Here is a 20908-nt window from a genome sequence, read left to right on the forward strand (position 1 = left end):
TGAATAGTTTTTCATAAATTATATTTTAATATTTTCTTAGACATTCACAGGAAAATAACCTCAAGGTAGTATATATTGTGACGTACATAATTTGAAAATAGTTACTTTTGATATAGATCAAGACATATAAAATTACAAGTTATTGGATTCTAGACAGTACAGTCCAGAATCCAACTGCAAATTTGCTGCAGCTATGCAGAGACCAAAATCCTAAACTCATACAAGTTGAAATTAACACCCTATGTGCTGATACCAAATCAGAAATAGTTTGCAGTTAATTGAATCAATTTAACCATCTATATATTAATCTACAGTATTATGGAATGGGGTTACATATAGTGAACACAAATGTATTCAATATTGGTAAATGTTTTAACTATGCAGTAGGATGATGTCACTTGATCTACCTAGCTTACCTACACTTAAAACTGACAAAACTAATGAAACAAGATAATTTCAGAACTGTACCCCTTCCCTGAGAACACTGGTCTATAGGTGTTCAATAATGAGTGGTTGTCTTATGCTTTCCATCACCAATTCGACAAACTATAAATAATTAAATGCAGACCAATGTTTTCAAAGCAGGTTTTATTGTGCAGATGGCATAGCTACCACTATTTTTTTGCTGTATATTTGGTAATTACTCTAACCCTGAGTAAATTAAACTACTATTGAAAGTTAAAACATCTGTGATACAAGCACTCTTATTTTACAGACTTGGGGGGTGGGGCAGGGGTGAATATTCAATTGTAACAATTAGAAACAAGCATTATATTAAAACAAGAAAGTTCAATTTAAAACAGATACTGTTGTCTCAGCAGGACCTAAACCAAATGCTAGTAACTCTGCATCAATTATGGTGTAGTGGAGAATAAGAGAAATACAAGACAGGGTAAATGAGATGTGAACTTTTGCAGCATATTTGCAGATCACATGATGTTCATTTATAATTGTATTGTTGCAGTCTGCGTAATTACAGTTCACTTGCATACATTACACAACTCTAGCCAACAATAAGTACTTCTGATGAATTTACAGCAGAGGACAAATTAGAAGCCCCACAATGCAGAGAAAAGATGCAAAGTTACTTGCTGCAGTTCAATAATACAATCGCTAATAGGATCACTTGGAACAGTTCATCATAACACTTGTTACAGTAAGCATTATCTACATTTAAAAGTGTCATTATACTTCCTCCTGATGAACTTATACAGTTTGTGGCACAATTACAGTGGTAAATATCTAATTGAAATAAATGGTTACTTGATCAGCATCTTCCAAAGCAGAAACACTAAGTGGTCAAAAACACTATCACCATACTTCCTTTTTATAAGGCCAAATGCATTAAGTAGCTTAGATATTCAATTCATTCACATTAACAGGAGTAAAATTGGAGATAATATTTGAGGCATTAAAATTTGACTAAATAAATTTGAATTGTATGCTTATCAATGTGTCATTTATTCATTCTAGGACATTACGCTACTTTTGTTTAGGACAAAGACTAATGTTCGAGATAACACAGTGGAGGAATTAGCCTATTATTGTACAAGTGATACATATCCCAAAGAAACCATAGGCAATAAGTATAAAACTAAAGGTTAATACAATGAAAAGGGTAGATGCTGACAATCAGTTTGTAGTAGGTGCCAGTATAACAGTAGTTTACACCAAGTTATAGGCACTTGCTAATCAATGGTAAAATGAATCTCACACTTAGTAATATTCTTTAATACAGCTGAGAGAATAATTTATAATTACTATTTTGTACTTTAAGAATATGAGAAGGATATAACAGGTTCATTTGGATAATTTAATAACGGTTTGATATCTCCTGCTTCATTAAAAGGAAATATGAATTTACAGTGCTGACAAAACATCTTTGACTAAAATCGAGAACACGATGAATAGCTGTTTCAGTGCTAAGCTATTTGCCTTCTGGCACTATTAAACCTGCAATCATTTGCCCTGCTGCTATCTCTAAATGAATGATTCTTCCAATATCTCTCCCTTTATCTTAATTGGTATTCTGGAATTGAAGTAAACTAGTAAAACTAAACCCTAACCATTTAGAACCATTACAAAATATAGTAATGCAAGTTTATTTAGAAAATAAATTGAACATAAATAAAAGCTACCTGGATGAAGGTGGAGAGCAAAAACTGGAATGGAAATAAACATTTGACATTCTTAAAGTGCATGACGACTTGAAATGATGCTCACTTCCACGTTTTGCTTAACAGTATTTTTTTTCAAGTAAATAACCTAAGATTCAGAGATGTGATGTGGCAAACTGTCAACAACTAATTACAATTTGATCCAAAATCCAGATTCATCAGTTCTAACAGGAACAACAAGGCCCTGTCTTGACCCATGGATTGCAAGTTAGAACACAGATTTGAGCTAGGAGCTCCCTGGGAACAGAAATTCAATGAGATGGTTTGACAGATTGATTGGAAATGATGATTAAGGATATGTTGGAAATAATTCAAAGTAGAATAATGCTGTCAGAAAAAACAAGTTGTCTGATGAAAGTACGGGAACAATATGATATAAGTTGGCAAATTCATCCATTATACAATAAGGATGAAAGTTGAGACTTTTACAAGATATTTGTCGTTCTGACATCTTAAGGAAGCCATAGCTTCATAGGCACTAATATTAGACAGACAGCATGCACACTGTGCATTGTAGAGAGGGTATAGTGTTTCTTCTTTACACAGCTCAGTAAGTTAAATGTCATTCCACATTAGTTCACAACTTCAGTACGTTAGTATGCAAATTTACCAGTCAACTGGTTCAACAATTCTCCAGTGCTAGTTAATATAGTTCATGAAGTACACTAATGATTTCATTTGTTAATTTATTGGTAAAATCCAACTCTGCATCCAAGGAGTTTGGAGATTTAACTATTGTGATGCTGCACTATGATGAAGCAGTATTAATGAAAAGTCCTCACCAGCAAACACTTTTACGATGACTACTTACCTTGCTATGGTTTTAGATTTCCTTAATTTACACTTCAAGTTGCATTAAATAAGGCAGCTTTAAAACATGTACACACTGAAAAGGAAATTTAAATATCATGCTTTGGTGTTTTTGTAGTTTTGTGCAATCATTGCGTTCAGTTTGATCACCAAACGTTCCAATTCCAGTAGGCAATCAAGTCCTGACATCCTAGGCAATTTACCTCACCCTAAAGGAGGAATGAAACATTTCTCCACCATTCCTCTAGGTCAGTTTTATATGCTAAGTCAATGAATCAATTTAGTTCCTTTTGTGATTTTTACATGTTCCTTCTAGCTAAAGGAATAATGGCATGAGTACAGAGTGCACAGAGGTTAAAAACCTAAAGTGCATGTAAACTATACAGAAATGAATGGTTTTGAAATTCATGAACACATGGGCATGGTTGACTATGGATGTAACCCTGAGTTACGATTCAGCACTTATCTAGTACACACTGAAAACTTCTGATGTAACTGGGTGCATAAGAAGAAACAAAGAGTGGGATTGTTCCATCGTATCCAGACTTCTACTGTTTGTATGACAGATTTTCAAATTAGTGAAAAACTAAAAATCACACCACTCCATGTAGGTTACTCTCATGCACTTGATTACTGAACAAGAGTAATTAAACTGTTTGCAGAGCCACTCAATCCACCTTCACCCTTCTGGAGGGATTTTATAATACTTGGTACTTGGAGTCCTGTGTACAAGCTTAGGCCACCACACCAGACCTGCATGAGGAGGAAAATGTCAATAATTTATCAGTCAGGTATTTCTGAAAGCATATAGTCAACATGTTTGGTCCACAATAATGAAGCTCATAATACATTTTAATGGTAAAATATGCTATTAAAGAAGCACAGAATGGTCACAGCAAAGCAGGGAACCAATCAGCCCATCATGCTCATGCTAGCTTCCCAGCAACCTTTCTCTGTAGCCTTGAAATTAATTTCTTTACCACATACTTATTGAATGAAATCCCTCACAAATCATGGCTAGCAACAAATCATTCCTGATTCTAACTATAAACTAGAAGTCAAAATAAGGTGGGGGAGGGGAGGAAGTAGTACAAGGTGGCAGGTGATAGGTGAAACTGGGAGAGGGGGAGGGGTGGAGCAAAGAGCTGGGGAGTTGATTAGTCAAAGAGATAAAGGGGTGAAGGAGGAACCTGATAGGAGAAGAAAGAAGTCCATGGCAGAAAGGGAAGGGGGAGGAGGAAAGCTGTATCCTCCTGTACATTGATGACACCCTATGCACTGTAGATCGGGAAACCCTTTTGTCCAGCACCTCCACTTTGTCTCCCACGAAACACAGGATTTCCTGGTGACCACCCATTTCAATTCTAATTCCCATTCCCATATGTTTTGGCCCAAAACATCAACTGTTTATTCCCATCCATAGATGCTGCCTGATCTGCTGAGCTTCTCCAGTATCCATTATCCTCCAGAATGCATTATTCTTGTAAACCTTTTCTGTATACCCTTATTGGCTTACAGCCTTCCTTTAATGTGGTGATCAGAATGGAACACAATACTTTAGCTGAGGCTAAGGGTTCAGCATGTCTGTCCTCCTTTTATACTCTCTGCTTTGGTTGATAAAGCCCAGAAATATGTATATTTTCTCATATGTATATTATTCTGCCACTAGTGTATTCTGTAAGGTCCTTTGCTCCTGAATACCTTTTAGAACAGTATATTGCCTCTCCTCATGCTTCAGAGTGCACTATCATTTCTATACATTAAACTTATCTTCAATGCTTTTTCCCACTGCATCACTTTATCATGTTGCAAAACACTTTCAAGTTACATGTTATTCATACACCTAGAAACTGCGGTTTGCACCCTTATTCAAATGCATTAATACAGAGAAAAATTGGCCTTTATACCAAACCCCAGCGGATTGTCACTCTTAACCTTATTCTAGTCTGATAAACAACAATTCACCATGACCTTCTGCGCCAAATTCACTTTCATGCTATGGGATGTATTCCAAATTGGCTGATAAGCCTGTTACGTGGCACCTTATCAAAAATGGAAGTTCAAGCGCACCATGTTGCCTACATTTATTGGCACTATATTGGGCAGAATCTTTTAATTCACAAAGAAAGGCTATTGAGTTTATTTATAAAATTATTTAAATATTTTGTAATATATCTGTTTCTCATGTCATGATAGCATAGTGGTTACACTTTACAGTACCAGCGACCTGGGTTCAATTCCCATCGCAATCTGTAATGAGTTAGCATGTTCTCCCCATGATTGCGTGGGTTTCCTCCACATACTCCAGTTTCCTCCCACAGTCCAAAGACGTTCCGGTTGATAAGTTAATTGCTCATTGTAAATTTTCTCATGATTAGGCTAGGGTTAAATTGGGAGTTGTTGGGCAGCACAGCTCAAAGGGCTGGAAGGGCCTATTCCACACTGTATTTCAATAAAAAATTTTAAAAAATAGAAAACTTCCAAGGGTCTGAAATTCCTATAATCGTCCTAGAATTTTTAATTTAATGTACTAATATCAAATACATTGGGGCTATACTAATTTTGCCTATGCATTATTTATAGAAATACAATTGATAATTTTTACAAAATTAGGTCTGCTTTGTCACCAGATTTAAGATTCTAAGAACTATAGCACTTTATAAACCATTAAGCAAAACTATTCTTTGGCAAAACATTGATCAGTCACTTACCATAAATGCAGGAACTACTGGTTGAGTAAATTTTGCCTTGAAAGTATGTAATAATTGCTTTGTATCAGCATTATAAAAGGATATTTGACCTGCAAAAGCAAAATGTTTATTTACATTTGAATATTTACATTTATTTCTTAGAAGTGAAACAAAGTTAATTTAAGCATTAGATAATCATACAAACTAAAAGATGGCTTCCACAATTAATTTGTGTACAATTATCTATAGAGAGTAGTAGTAACACAAGATACTGTAATAACATAATTGCCAGTACAATTTGATGCCAAATCACGGATGCTTGATCACATAAAGTTTAGTCAAACAGGCACATTTTAAGGAAGAAATCAAGGAAATTACACAAACAGAAAGAACAGGAATGTTAGCACTGAGATGCCCCACGTCAGCTTTTAATAGTAAAGAAAACCTCCCAATTGCCTTTTGCATTGTATGTTAAGATTGTATCACTGATTACTAACATTTTTCTACCACAGACTTTCAAAATATTTTCAGACAAAAGTTATTAACCTTATATTCCTCTACAGGATATTCTACCTCCAACCTAAACACTGAAAGCTAGGGGGAATGAACAGGCAATTTTTTTAAGTTGACACCAAGTATTGCCACTGGTAATCATTGCTGTAGTTTTAGCTAATTACAATTCCGATCAACAACTTGGGACATATGAGGACATGCCAGATGCTTCAGTTGCTTTTGGTGGCATTTAATTCTTAACCACTCTCCAGGTAAATATCTTACAATTCTGAATATATCACCTCTATACATACATTATCTCCATTTTTGGATTTCTCTACCAACTGGATGCATTTTCTCTTAAGATTTGTAAACTTTAAAGGATAAAGGTCAATACTATATTCCTAAATCTTACTTATTTCAGAAAAAAACATCTCCAGCCGATTGAACCATTTCTTACTTTTCAGGAAGCTTTTGATAGGGTCCTACACAAGAGATTAGCATAGAAAATTAAAGGATGATAGGATAGTAAAGTAGGACAAAGTGCTAATAGATTGAGAACTGGTTGACCAACAAGGAACAATCAATAGGGTCCTTTTCTGAGTGGAAGGCTTTGACTAGTATGGATATCAGAGCTAGGATAGCAGCTATTATCAATATACAGTCTATTAATGATTTGAAGGAGGGAATTAAATGTAACATCAATAAGCTCAGCAAGGACATAAAGTTGGGAAAGAGGGTGAACACTGTAGAAGTTGTAGAAAAACCCGTCAAATGAATGGATAGAAACACTAATGCTGCTATCCGTGAGTATATTCACTTTGATGGCAATAACAAGACATGACAGCGCATTGAAAAAGTGGGAGATGCAACAAAACTTGAGTGTCCTTATGCACCAGATGCAGCATTCAGTTGAAGAAAATTGAATGCTGGTCTTCATAGCAAAAGGAGTTGAGTATAGGAACAGGGATGCCTTACTGCAATTGTAAAGGGTCTTAGTGAGATCAAACCTTCAGTGTGTGCGTGTTTTTTCAAAAGTCCCAGCCAAGGAAGGATGCTCTTGTTCTAGTAGGAGATTAGGTAAAGATTTACCAGACTGAGCTCTGGATTGGCAGAACTGACTTATGAAGAATGATTAAATAAATTAGGCTTATGTTTATTGGAATTTTAGGTGATCTCATAAACCCATAAAGTTCAAATGTAATTTCTAAGATAATAGATTAGACACAGGAAGGAGACAAAAGATTTGAAGATTCTGAGAAATGGAGCAGAAATCAAGTTGCTGGAGTAACTCAGGCAGTACCTGTGGAGGCAAAGGTATGCAGGGTCTCAAATCGATCCTTTGCCTCCACAGATGCTGCTCCAGTTACTCTAACAGATCTTTCACATTTAGCAAAGCAGGGCAGAACAGGGTTCATTCAAATATAGAGAGTAAACTGACAAAGATGAAGAAAATTGTCTTTCCTCAGAAATTGATGCTTTGTGAAATTCTCTACCACAGAAAGCAGTTAAAGTCAAAGTGTTAAATATATTCAAATAGGAGGTTGGTTTTTCTCTTAGAGCTAGAGAAATCAGGAGATACGAGTTGCACAGTGGCAGGACTGATAAAGCTGCAAGCTCAAAGCTCCAACTACCCAGGTATGATTTCACCTATTATGCCTTCTGGGTCAAGAGCACACATTCTCACTGTATTTGCATGGCTTTTCTTCTGCATTCTAAAGACTTGCCAGGTTAAATTGCCCCTAATGTATGGATGAGTGGTAGAATGAAGGTGGATGAGTTGATGGCAAAATAGGGAGAAGAAAATAGGATCAGTGTAAAAATTGTTGTTTAATGTTGTTTGTGGACTCAGTAGACCAGAGTTGTCTCCATATGACTTTACATGGGGAGAAAGCAGGACTTCAGTACTGAATACAGATGATCAGCCATGATCATACTGAGTTATGGAGCAGTCTATAAGGGGAATGGAATGCTGTTTTCTGTATTTTGAAGAGTATGTTGTGTTAGTTTTGATAGTACTTGCACCATCATTACATTTTGTGAAATATTAACAGTTCTGCAGAGCAAAACTTTACACAAAATGTGATCAAATGCATGTGTCGCTTTTCAACTCCATCCCTCTAGTATAAAGACAGGTTATTGTTAATAGCCTCACTAACCTGCATTGCTACAATTTCTATTAATTTCTGCAGCTGTACTACTGGATCATGTCCTTTAATTCAGTCAGACAAACTAAGTAACACAAATAAGAGGGTTGGGAGTGGAACTAGCTGGTCTATTTTTACATGAAGTTGGTACAGAGTCAATGGGTTAAACTTTGATGTTGAGACCATTCTGTGATGTTGTGTGCTCAACCACAAACAGGAAGTGTCACGACAACTAAGAGATATAGGTTGTCACAGCAAATTACAATCTCTAACATCTATGTAACTTTGAGAAGGACCATTTAAATGCAATGGCAATGCCTGCAGTGGTTCAAGTATGGAATTGCATAAAAGTGGAGACAGATTTGGAGGCAACAAATTTCAGGACTATAGATAGGACAGGTTTTTGCAGGAAGTACCTGTTGACATGCTCCGTCAAGGGGATCAGGGCAGCAGTAAGTGGACAAGCTTAGCTTGGACAGGAAACTAGAGAAAAGTGCAAGTTCAGCACTGAGAGAAAGATGCAACTCCTTAGTAACTGTGAAAGTAAAAGGAGGAAGGGAAATAGTTTTGGAAGATTGATCTGAGAGACGGGAAGCCAAGGGTATCTTTGTGTTCTGGGTTAATGTTAAAACTAAGCAATTTTGGTAGAGGAAACCAGAACCTTATAGTGCCTCAAGACCCACTGATCAACTCTGAAGGGCAAACAAATCCACTCCTAGGCTTATCAAGATCTAATGTGTTATCCAGAACTGTATACTTTGCCTGGTATATGCCAAATATACCAACCAGTGCCAATGTAAACATAGTTTGAGAGAGGCCTTGATTAAGTAGATCACAATATCTCCCAAAGCAATGATTTTTATAAAGTAATCTAGATTGTTCCAATTTATGAAATGTTCACTTGAATACAATTTTATAGATCATTGATCTGGTGTTCCCATCCCTGTGCTTAAAATGTTATGAAGGGTATTGGTTTAGACAGATGTCAAGATGGAATTCTTTCAGTACCATTATAAGGACAAATGACTGTGCATGTTACTTTCTAAGCTTTTTTCCCCTCTGAACTACAGTTGATAATGCAATGTAGTTTGACCTCCAAAATGAGTTTGTATTCTCTGATTTCCCACCCACCACTGAATTCACCACAGCATGCAAAATAATGACCCTATTCTGAATTATTTTCATATATTTTAATGTTTTAAGTTTCACTTGCTCTACGCAATTGGCAGATGCCTCTGATCTGGGCCGACATTTACATGCCGAGTGGCACCTAATTAATTAGCTTGTTTATTTTGCTTTTTTCTTAAATGTGCTGGGTGCATGCCGGCTACCGCTGCATCCCCGCATGCTTCGCGGCCCGCTATCAGTCCGCAGCCCAGAGGTTGGGGACCACTGGGCTAGAGTGTCAAGGCAATGGGATTGATCCAGTACTTTCCAGCCCAAAACTTAACTGACATCAAATCATCACAATAACCCAGCAAAAATAAGGTTAAGCCAAGAAATTAGGAAAATAGGAAGAAAGTTTTGATGTCTGTTATAAAAGAGCTACCTCCATCGTAGTCAAGGTATACACCTATTTTATCTGGAACCTGCACATCCATGATTTTGGCTTTGTTGTTGTGTTTAGCAGCAAAGGATGCCTGCAGCCAGTTGTTAATATGAACACACCATGATGTAACAGTCTTCCCCAGCTGATCAAACTTTCCAAGATTTCTGTACGACACACCTATACTATAGGATTTACAATCTTTTTGAGACTTCACTTCCCAATAATGTTGTCCACTTTCGATCACTGCATCTCCTGTGGAGTACAAAAAAAGATGTAAATTTCCTATGGTTGATGCACAAAATTTCACACAAATACTTGGATTTTTATGATATTTTTCACTCAATGAAGCAATTTAAGGACTTTTACTACTGATGGCCAAGTAATTAAGGCACTAGACATAATTTTCCATGAATTTGTGTCTAGTTGTGTTCGCACTTTTATTCTCTGCATAATCTGTATCTTTTCCTCCTGATGTTGAATCCATGTTTCCTTGCTCTTGGAGACATCATCTTCACATTCCGTTTTAAAAGTGTTAACCGAAATAGGACAAAATAGTTGTGTCCTTTTCAGTGTTTTCTGCAGGTTCAATATAACTTAATAGCTGTGTCTATTTATTAATCTCAGAATTCCATATGCTTCACCAACTATTTGCTCAACATGCCTACTATACACCAATGTATGTCTAAGTCCTTGTGTTTCTGAGTATTTTTTTTTAATCCTGTTAATTTATATGTTATTGGGAAATTATAATATCCCTCTGACTTTGAGGACCCGGGGCATGAACAGATGCAAACTGGTCCTGGGAGAGGTGTGAGCAGCTGACAAGGAAATGCGTACCACCAGGATGGTAGGAATGGGGCAGAAGCCAGCTTGGACATGGTGGGAGAGTGTACTGAAGCAGAAGATTTCCTGGTCCGACATCTGGCAGGCAGAACCCCAGTGCATCAAGTTCATGATCCAGGCTGTGTACAACACCCTACCTAGTCCAATGAACCTTTGCATGGGGCAAAAGTGAGATACCATAATGTACTCTCAGCCCTGTCAGAGGAACCCTGGAACACATCCTCAGCAACAGCCTAGTAGTCTTGAGAGAAGGATGCTACTGCTGGCACCATGACCAGGTGCTGAAGGCAGTGGCAGAAAGCATCTCCTTGGTCATTAACTACAATAGACACCTCCGGCAACCCAGAAAGCCCATAGCCTTTGTCAAAGCTGGAGACTAACCAGATCACCAGCAGGCTTACTTGTCAAACATCTGCCTGGCAACTGAAAGTCAATCTTCCCTGATTTCAACGTATCATTATTACTGAGGTTTGTCATGGCTATTCTGTCAGAAACCTCAAAGCAAGTGGTCATGGTAGAATTAAGTGCCTTGTAAAGACCAGATTGAGGTGTTTGAGTGCAGGAAAGCCAAGTACCAGGAGCTGGTAGAGCAGTGCCAGAAACGGGTGGAGGCACGATGCGAGCCTATACAGGTGGACTGTAGAGGTTTCGTTGGCTGTTCACTCTGCAGAACCTACTCTCTCCTTAGCATTAGGGAGGGTTACAAAGAGAAGAGCCATCAGGATTGTCTCAGAGGCTGCTGAGCAAGCCTCCAGATGGCTATGGTCAAGAGGTGTGACTGATAGATCAATGCTACTGGGACACAAGCCAGGCCCTGATCAACCCTGGCTGGGTCACCTGAGCAACAGTTGGACATAAAAAAACTCGAAAAGCCTAATACACCCAGGTTACATCATGATGATATGTCCTAGCATCAGCAAGATATAAAATTTGACTTCAACAATAGACCTAGCATTCTCAGCTATTCCAATTAAGTTAAAATTGGTTTTTCCAGACTCCTGGCAGAATCAGAACAGCCAAGAAGCAGATCTAACTCATTTGACACTGCCTGTTTGAAGTTCAGTGTAATAAAACCTGATGGATTTACTTTAAATAATCAATTATATTGGACAATTGTAAGATTAATATTCTACAAATTAGCAGACATTGCTTACTTATTTAGTCATATCATAGAGGTAACAATGAAACCTTTCTTCAAAAGAAAAATCAGTGTACCCATCTCTCAAATAAATTCTTACAATTCAAAAACAGTATTTTGTTTTGCAGGTAAATGAATTCCTGTGTCAGGATGATGACCAGTAGACATTTCAGAGTCCTTACAGATTTCCTCCCCGAAGGACATTGGTGAACTAAGTGATTTTAAAGACAATCCTTTGATTTTATGGTCATTAGCAACATCTAATTCCAGATTCTTAACTGAAACCCTGAGGAAGGGTCTTAGCCCAAAATGTCGACTTTTTATTTTTTTTCCATAGATTTGCCTGGCCTGCTGAGTTCCTCTAGCATTTTGTGAATACTGCTTTGATTTCCAGCATCTGCAGATTTTATCTTGTTTGTATTAACTGAATTTAACATTTTGCAGCTACCAGAGCTGGTGGTTGCCAGTCCAGGTTACTAGTTCAGTAATTCAACCACCTTCCTACTGGAATAGCTATTACTGGTAGAAGATAGTTTCAGCTGCTTTTAAAAACCACAATACTGGCAGTAACTCCCCCTCCCCAGGCTAATGGTAAGGCTAATAATGATTATATGTATTAATGTGTTTATATTCATCACCTGTAGTTGAAAGCCAAAAAGCAGAGATACAAAAAAAAACCTAGATCCAATTCTGTCCCACCTAAAACAAATAGATAAACAGCTACCATCTTAAATACCTTCCCAATTCTAATATTTTCATTGTGTACTTTCTTCACAACCCAGACACACTAGCACACATATTCAAGCCACAATGCACAATATAATTAACTCATCTAAATTCAAATGACATTCATTCTCCAGCAATATAGAAAGTATCATCAGAATGCAAGAATTATTTGTTTCAGAAGGGATAGGGAGAGAGTGGCATTGCTAATCAGGGATAATATCACAGCTGCAGAAAGGGAGGACATCATGGAAAGATCATCTACTGAGTCAACGTGAGTGGAAGTCAGAAGCGGGAAGGAAGCAATCACTCAACTGGGAATATTCTAGAGACCCCCCCCCCCCCCCCACCAATAGCAACAGAGATAGTGAGGAGCAGATTAGGAGGCAGATGATGGAAGGTGAAAAAAAAAGTTTGTTGTCATGGGTCACCTCAACTTCCTTAATTTGGTTGGCACCTCTGTGCAAATGGTTTAGATGAGGCAGAATTTGTTAGGTGTGTCCAGGAAGGATTCCTGCACTGGAGAAGAGGCTATACTAGGAGGACTGTAGATAGTTGGAAGGAAGCCAGGAAGAGATGAAAAATGGACTTACAAATCCTTGGTGAGTAGGATTAAAGGAAAAATCACAAAGCATTCTAGATGTATGCGAAGAACTGGAAGATAATTAGAATAAGGGTAGGACTTATCAGGGATATAAGAGGAAATGAGCCTGGAGTCGAAGGAGTTAGGGGAGGTCCTTAACTAGTACTTTGCTTCAGTATTCACTGAGAGGGACCTTGACAAATGTGAAGGCAGTGTAAATCAGGTTGATATGCTGGAATACGTTGACATTAAGAACGAAGATGTGCTGAAATTTTTGAAAAATATTAGTATAGATAACTCCCCAGAGCTGGATGAGATATACCCAGATTACTAAGGGAAGCAAGGGAAGAGATTGCTGAGGCTTTGCTAATGCCCATTTGTCTCCTCACTAGCCACAGGAGTAGTACCAGATGATTGGAGAGTGGCAAAAATTATTCCTTTCTTCAAGAAAGTTAACAGGGATAACACTGAGAATTATAGATCAGTGGTGGGCAAACAAGTGGGGAGGATTATTAGAAACGGGACTTAAGTGGATTTGGAGAAGCATAATCCGATTAGGGATAGTCAGCATTGCTTTGTGATGGGCAGGTTATGCTTTGCGAGCCTGACTGAATTCTTCAAGGAAGTGACAAAACAAATTGATGAAGGTTGAGCAACAGATGAGGTGTATACAGAGTTTAGTAAGGCATTTGTTAAGGTTTCCCATGGTAGGCTCATTCAGAAAGTCAGGAGGTAGAATTCAGGGAAACTTGGCTGCATAGATTCAGAAATGGCTTGCTCACATAAGGCATATGGAGCTCCAGGAAGAATGTGCTCCATCCGTAGTAGATGGAATGTAATCTGCCTGGAGGTCAATGACCAGTGGTGTTCCACAGGGATTTGTTCTTGGGACCTCTGATCTTTATGAATTTTATAAATGACTTGGTTGAGAAAGTGGAAGAGTGGGTTCGCAAGTTTGCAAAGGACATGAAAGTTGGTGGAGTAGTGGATAGTGTCACAGGTTAAACCAGGTCATTACAGGATGCAGAACTGGGCTAAGAGGTGGCAGATGTAGTTCAATCCAGAAAATTGTGAAGTGATACACTTCTGGAAGGTCGAATTTGAAGCAGAGTACAGGGTTAGTGGCAGGATTCCTGGTGTGAAAAAATAGAGGGTACTTGAGGCTCACATCCATAGATCTCTCAAAGTTGTTGTGCAAGTTGATAGGGTAGTAAAGAAGGCATATGGTGCATTAGTCTTCATTAGTTGGGGAATTGTGTTCCAAGATCCGTGAGCTTCTATAAAACTGTAGTAAGACCACATTTGAAGCATCGTGTTCAGTTCTCGTCCATTCATTTATAGGAAGGATGTGGAAGCCTTATTGAGGATGCAGAGAAGATTTACCAGGATGCTGCCTTATGAGAGCATGTCTTATGAGGATAGTTTGAATGAGGTATGGCTTTTCTCTTTGGAGTGGAGTTGAGAGGTGACTTAGTAGATACATACAAGTTCATAAAAGACATGGACAGAGTGCACAGCCAGAGAAGAATTCTCTGGCAAAAATAAATGGCTGATATGAGATGGTACAATTTTAGCATGATCTGAAAAAAGTATTGGGGGTGTATGAAGAGGATATAGTTTTTTATTAATTACACAGACTGGTGGGTGCATGGACCACCAGGGGTGATAATAGAGGTAGATACATTAGGGACATTTAAGGGACTCCTTAAATAGACATACAGATGAAAGAAAAATGGAGAGCTATCTGGGAGGGAAGGGTTAGATTTTAAAGTATGTTAACAGGTTGGCACATCATGGGCCGAAAGGCCTGTACTGTGCTGTGCTCTATGCTTTACCTAATACTGTATACGATTCACCAGAAAAACGATCACGATTGCTCCTTCCTGATCCTGGTCGGCAGGACACGGATGTCCTTTTTGGTGACGGCGTACCACTTCTATAAGAAAATTAAAGGAAACCAACGTCAACTTGTATCCAATAAATGAGCCAAAGTGACAAAGTATTAGAACAATCATAAACTGAGAGAAGCTTACATTCCAGTGTTCATTTTGGATAAGTGTGTTACTTAATCTGCAATTTTTTTAAAAAACTGTTTATTTAACAAGATTTTAGGTAGAGCTCATGGGATAAGTGAGTAACTACAATTAACTGCAAAAACTCTGTAACATTTCTATCAGCAAATTTCTAAATATTTTATTCAGGCTATTCTAAAACTCCATCAGCATTTGGTAACGTCTGTATAGCTAACCTCTCAGCCCAATCCTGCTTTTATAAGCACCTTTAAATAGCTGTCCAAGGACTATGGCAAAGGTTTACTGAATTATCAGTTCAGTGTTTGATAGTCTGGGTAAAGTGAATGACAAACATGCATGTGGAGGAGTGTGGGGGGGGGGGGGGTTTAAATTAAAAATAGAACAGACGTAATTTAAGGCAAGCAAAACTTACCAGAGAATGAAAATGAATCCGCAGGGAAGAAAGAACAAAGAAGTTAACATTGGAGTTATGATGGATTGTTAGAGGAATGCCTAAAGTGTTCACTTTAGCTCCCAAGACTGAAAGATGTAATACTGGTGTCCATCAGATAATCTAGAACCCTACCAAAATGAATGTGATGTTATACTGAAAAGTAAAGTAGTATTAAGCCATATTTCTATATTAGATTTATAAATTTATGAAACACTCTTCCTTGCAAGATAAATCTACTTCAAAAAGTGTACCTTATTTAAAGCTCACAGAATGTTCATAATCACTAATAAGTGGTATACCCTCAGAAATGAAATGCATATGGAAGAATTTATCATTCTATACCACTGATGCTTTATATAAGATGGGTACTAATCAGGAAATAAACTATAAACAGCTGATAAATTCAACTGCCAGAAACAGCACTTCTGCACAATCATTTTGAGAGACAAGTACAATCAATTTTCATTTAAGAGGAATGCTTTTATTATAAAATTAAATTAACTTATTTACTGGAGTGGAAGAGCTGATAAATACAGCTATTTTTGGGAAATCACAAAACAAGATTTTCAATAAATTTTACTAGATTTATTTCTTCCCAGATGATTGTAGCTATGTAACCCTAACACACATGAATGGAGGTAAAAATACCTTTGCTGAGAAACAAATCCATTAGTATGCAAAATTGTAGAAATCAGATTCTAAAATGCTTACTTTAAGTTTTAACCATTTGAAAAGAATAGAAATTAGACTTTTTGAACAAAATAAATAAGGAATCAATGTTATTGGTCACTGTCTCCAGAATGAAGCTTGGAAAGATTAATTTATAGAGTGATAAAGCACTGGTACAGATCTTGTATCCCAACTCATCGATACTTTACCAGGATTCCCATCTAAGATAATCCCATTTGTCTGCATTTCATTAGGGATATTTCCATATCCCTCTAAAACATTCCTACCCAGAAAGGGGTCCAAATGTCCTTGTAGCTGCCTCTACCATTCTGACTAGAGGAGAGCCCATACTCAGCACTAAGTAATAAAACTGGTCAGATGACAGATCTCTTGGTGAGAAAACATTTTGGAGATAGTGGCCACAGTTCCCTCATCTTTAGCATGGCTATGGACAAGGAGAGGAAGAACCAATATAAGAAAGACTTTAATTGGGGTAGAGCTAATCACAATAGTATTAGGGAAGAACCTTGCTGGGAACAAATATTCCCAGGGAAATGCACAATGGAAATGTGGAGGTTGTTCAGGGTCCATACATGGGCTCTGAATAGATTTGTCCCACTGAGACAGGGGAAGGATGGTCGGGTGAAGGAAGCATTGTTGACAAGAGAGAAGAACGAAGACTACTTAGGGTTTAAGCAACAAAAGACAGGACTCTTGAGAATTATAAGGTAGCCAAGAAGGAATTGAATAGACTTAGGAGAGCTGGAAGGGAAGATATGGCCTTGGCAACTAAGACTAATGAGTACCTCAAGGTATTCTACATGTACATGAGGATAATGTGAGGGTAGGAGTGCCCAGGGATAAAGGGGAAAACACATGCATTGAGTCAGAGGAAGTAAGGGAGGTCCTTGATGAATAGTTTGCTTCAGCATTCACCAGAAGAGTACCTTAACGTATGTGACATCAGCATGGAACAGGCCAATGTTGAGGTTGTTGGAGCATGTTGAGGTTAAGATAGAGGCAGTGTTGGAGTTTCTGAAAAAGATTAGGATAGATAAGACTCTCCTGACCAGTCAGGATATATCCTGTTATTACAGGAAGAGAGGGAAGAGATTGATGGGGCATTGATAATGGTCTTTACATTCTCCATAGTCACAGGAGTATTATCAGAGGATTGGAGAATGGCAAACAATTATTCCATTGCATGAAAGGTTACAGACCAGCTAATCTTCTGTTAGTGGCAGTCAAACTATTGGAAAGGATTCTTAGAGAACAGGATTGATGAGTATTTGGAGATGTGTAGTCATATTAGGGATAGTTACTATGGATTTGAGGAGCAGATTGTGCCTCATGAGCCTGATGAGCTTTTCAAGTTGGTGACAAAACAAATTGACGAAGACACAGTCTGGACGTGGTGTACATGGATTTTAGTATGGCATTTGACAAAGTTCCCCATGGTAGGCTCATCCAGAAAGCCGTGAGGCACAGGATTCATGGAAACTTGGCTGCGCAGATTTCAAATTCACTTGGCAACAGAAGGCAGAGAGTGGTAGTAGATGGGGCACTTTTTGCTGGAGCCAGTAGTGTTCTGCAGGGATCTGTTACTGAACCTCTACACTTTTTAATTTTTTTTTAATGACTTAGATGAAGTGGAAGGTTGGGTTGCAGGTTACAACAAGATATAGACAAGATGCACAGCTGGGCACAGAAATGGCAGGTGGCATTCAATCCAGTAAACTATGTGGTAAACTTGAAAATCGAACTTGAAGGCAGAGTCAAGGTTAATCAAAGTTCAAATAAATGTATTATCAAAGTACATATATGTCACCATGTACAACCATGAGATTCATTTTCTTGTGGGAATTCACATTAAGTACTAGAAACCCAACAAAGGAATACTGCCCCTAAAGGAATGGACAACAACCAATGTGCAAAAGTCAACAAACTGCACAAATATGAGATAAAAAGAAAATAATAACAATGAATAAATAAAGAGAAAATGAGTTGTTGAGTCCTTAGATTATGGTAACAGTTCAGTGGTGAGGCAAGTGAAGTTGACTTAAGTTACCTCCTTTGGTTCAAGAGCCTGATGGTTGTGGGGTAATAAATGTTCCTGAAGTTGGTGGTGCGAATCGCTGATGATGGTAGCGAGTGCTTTACCTGTGATGGACTGGGATGTATTCACTACTTTTTGTTCAAGGGCATGGGTGCTACTATACCAGGCTGTGATGCAACTAGTCAATACCAGCTAGACCAATTAATAGCAGGATTCTTAGCATTAGAAATTAAGAGGAACAGAGATGTCCAAGTTCAGAGATCCTTCAAAGATGCTATGCAAGTCAGTAGGGTGGTTAAGAAGGTATATGGTGTGCATTTTTACGAACAGCTTCTCCCCCCACCGTAAGATTTGTGAATGATCAATGAACCCACAAACGCTACATTGTTCTTCACACTTGCGAACTGAAGATTTGATCCAAGATGTCCCAGACCACGGCACCTAAGAGGCAACAAACCAGCAGGGAATTCATTCTTGCACACAGAACCTCCTTTCTGTTCCCGTAACTAACGAATCCCCATCACCAAAACACACCTCTTCTTCCCCTTTCCCTTCTGAGTCACAGAGTTAGAGACCCAACTACCTTGACTTTCCTGTGCTAAGTCATTCCCCCCCCCCAACCTCCCCACAGTATCCAAAGTGATATACCTGTTGTTGAGGGGGGTGGCATTAGCTACCTTAACCACTTTCCCCTTCCTGTTACACAATCTTCTTGTGTCCTGCACCTTTGGTGTAACTACTTCTCTCTGTCCTGTCTACACCCTTTCAACCTCCCAAATGATCTGGAGTTCATTCAGTTCCACCTCCAACTCCTTAGCGTGGACTGTTAGAAGCTGCAGTTGGATGCACTTCTCACAGAAGTTAGAGTTGTCAGGGACACTGGAGGTTGCCCTGCCTTCCCACATCCAGCAAGAAGAATATTCAACTATCCTGTCTGGCATCTCTATTGTCCTTGTTGAGTAAATGTAAAGAAAGGAGGGAGGAAAAACTCTACCTTCAGCTCTTCTTTTTTGCTATGACTGATGCTTCTCCTCACTGAGATTTTGAAAAGCTGAAGTCTCAAACTCACCACTCTAACCATCCACTCCTACAATGGTCACTGCACTTGCCCCTGCCTGCCTTTAATTTGAACCTGCTAATCAACCCCAAGTGCAGATTGGTCATTGGTTTGAGCTCCAAAAGAACAACTGTCACGAGTTGCTGCCTTTTCTACTCTGCTAGCGAGCCTGAGCAAAATTCCCTGCGCTCAAGCTTCTGATCGGTCACTGGTCAAAGCTCCAAAAAAAATGGCAAATTTAAATTTTCTGAATTCTTAATACTCAAAAGATGTAAATTAAGTTAACAAGACTTGAATCTCAATCCAACAATTACATTGATACTAAACCAGGCTTATTTCACCAGAAGGTTGTGTTATTTGAAATGACCATGCTCAATTATATAGATATTAAAAGCCATGGTGGCACAGAAACCTACATGGGTGTGCCAAAATACAAGCTTATTGGACTTGATGTGCATGGACAATATTAAAGATGATTAGGATGCTATTATTGTACTTGCAAGAAATGTTTCTCCAATTGTATCAAACAATCTGGTTGGGGCGGCTGAGCAAAACAGAAATTCAAAGGGTACTTGAAAGTTACGTTTAAGAGCAAATTATATGGTTAGATTTCTTAAGGAGTACAGGGTTTTTTTTTATATAAGACATGACGGATAAGCAAGAATAGGGTACTAAGATGGCCAAAGATGGGAGGATAAAGTGTAGGTTAGGGTATGTGTGTGTGTGAGATTGGGTGAAGGGATTTAGAATGGTAAATCTATTGCACACTCTGGAACAGATGGTGGCGGTAATGCACCATTAAGCTGGGTGCTAACCACCGTAAACAAGACTAAGAAGATGGTTTGATTTGTAGGAAAAATTGTCCCTGAAGGTCACAATCACATTGTCTGAGTAATTAATACAACTTCATTTAAAATTTAACCAGATTTGCTTTGTCATTAAGAACTTGCTGGTCTCCATCATAAAATTGTAAATACATCATCCCAAAATAGTGAGATTTAATTTGATCCCACAATTCTGGATGGGTTTCTGCTAAAAGTTAATTAGTTGATATTCACAACCAGTCATTTGAACACTGTTAAATGCATACAAACAGAGCTTGAGGGAAGCTGATGAAATTAATAACAGGGATTGGTTAGCTGCAGCAAATAGATTATGGCATTCTAGAAATGATTCACCATCATATACAAGTATTTAGTGCGCATGGTAGATATGACCATTGAGGATATTATTATGTATTCAAATAAGCTTGCTGAAAATGAAGACAGGCATAAAAAGCAGCAGCCTTAGGATTCAACCAACAAATAACTTAGTCCCGCGAACAGAAATTCCCTGCTCATTGCTTATGAGTATATTTTAAACACATTCCTGCCTTCCATCCTATAAAAAACAGATCATTTTTAGAACTCCATTCAAATATCAAGGGTGATCTACTAACTCTGTCATTTTCCTGCACCATATCAAAATACCTACCTATTTAAATCTTGAATATACTTAACATGTGAGCC

The 20908-nt window shown here is 38.1% G+C and overlaps 1 protein-coding gene across 2 annotated transcripts in view; it reads right to left on the bottom strand.

Annotated features, from left to right (window-relative positions):
- Nucleotides 1-545: 545 nt before the first annotated feature.
- The window catches only part of fsd1l (fibronectin type III and SPRY domain containing 1-like), a 66059-nt gene continuing 45696 nt past the window's right edge, over nucleotides 546-20908 (bottom strand). For both annotated transcript variants that reach the window (XM_059970048.1, XM_059970047.1), the window contains 4 exons: nucleotides 14988-15088; nucleotides 9866-10117; nucleotides 5699-5787; nucleotides 546-3740 (listed from right to left, as the gene is read on the bottom strand). In XM_059970048.1, coding sequence (XP_059826031.1) covers nucleotides 3618-3740; nucleotides 5699-5787; nucleotides 9866-10117; nucleotides 14988-15088 — 565 coding nt within the window. In that variant the 3' untranslated portion in view covers nucleotides 546-3617. The remainder of the gene's footprint in view (nucleotides 3741-5698; nucleotides 5788-9865; nucleotides 10118-14987; nucleotides 15089-20908) is intronic.

Source organism: Hypanus sabinus, chromosome 5, assembly GCF_030144855.1.
Source record: "Hypanus sabinus isolate sHypSab1 chromosome 5, sHypSab1.hap1, whole genome shotgun sequence".
In the NCBI taxonomy this organism is placed as follows: Eukaryota; Metazoa; Chordata; class Chondrichthyes; order Myliobatiformes; family Dasyatidae; genus Hypanus; species Hypanus sabinus.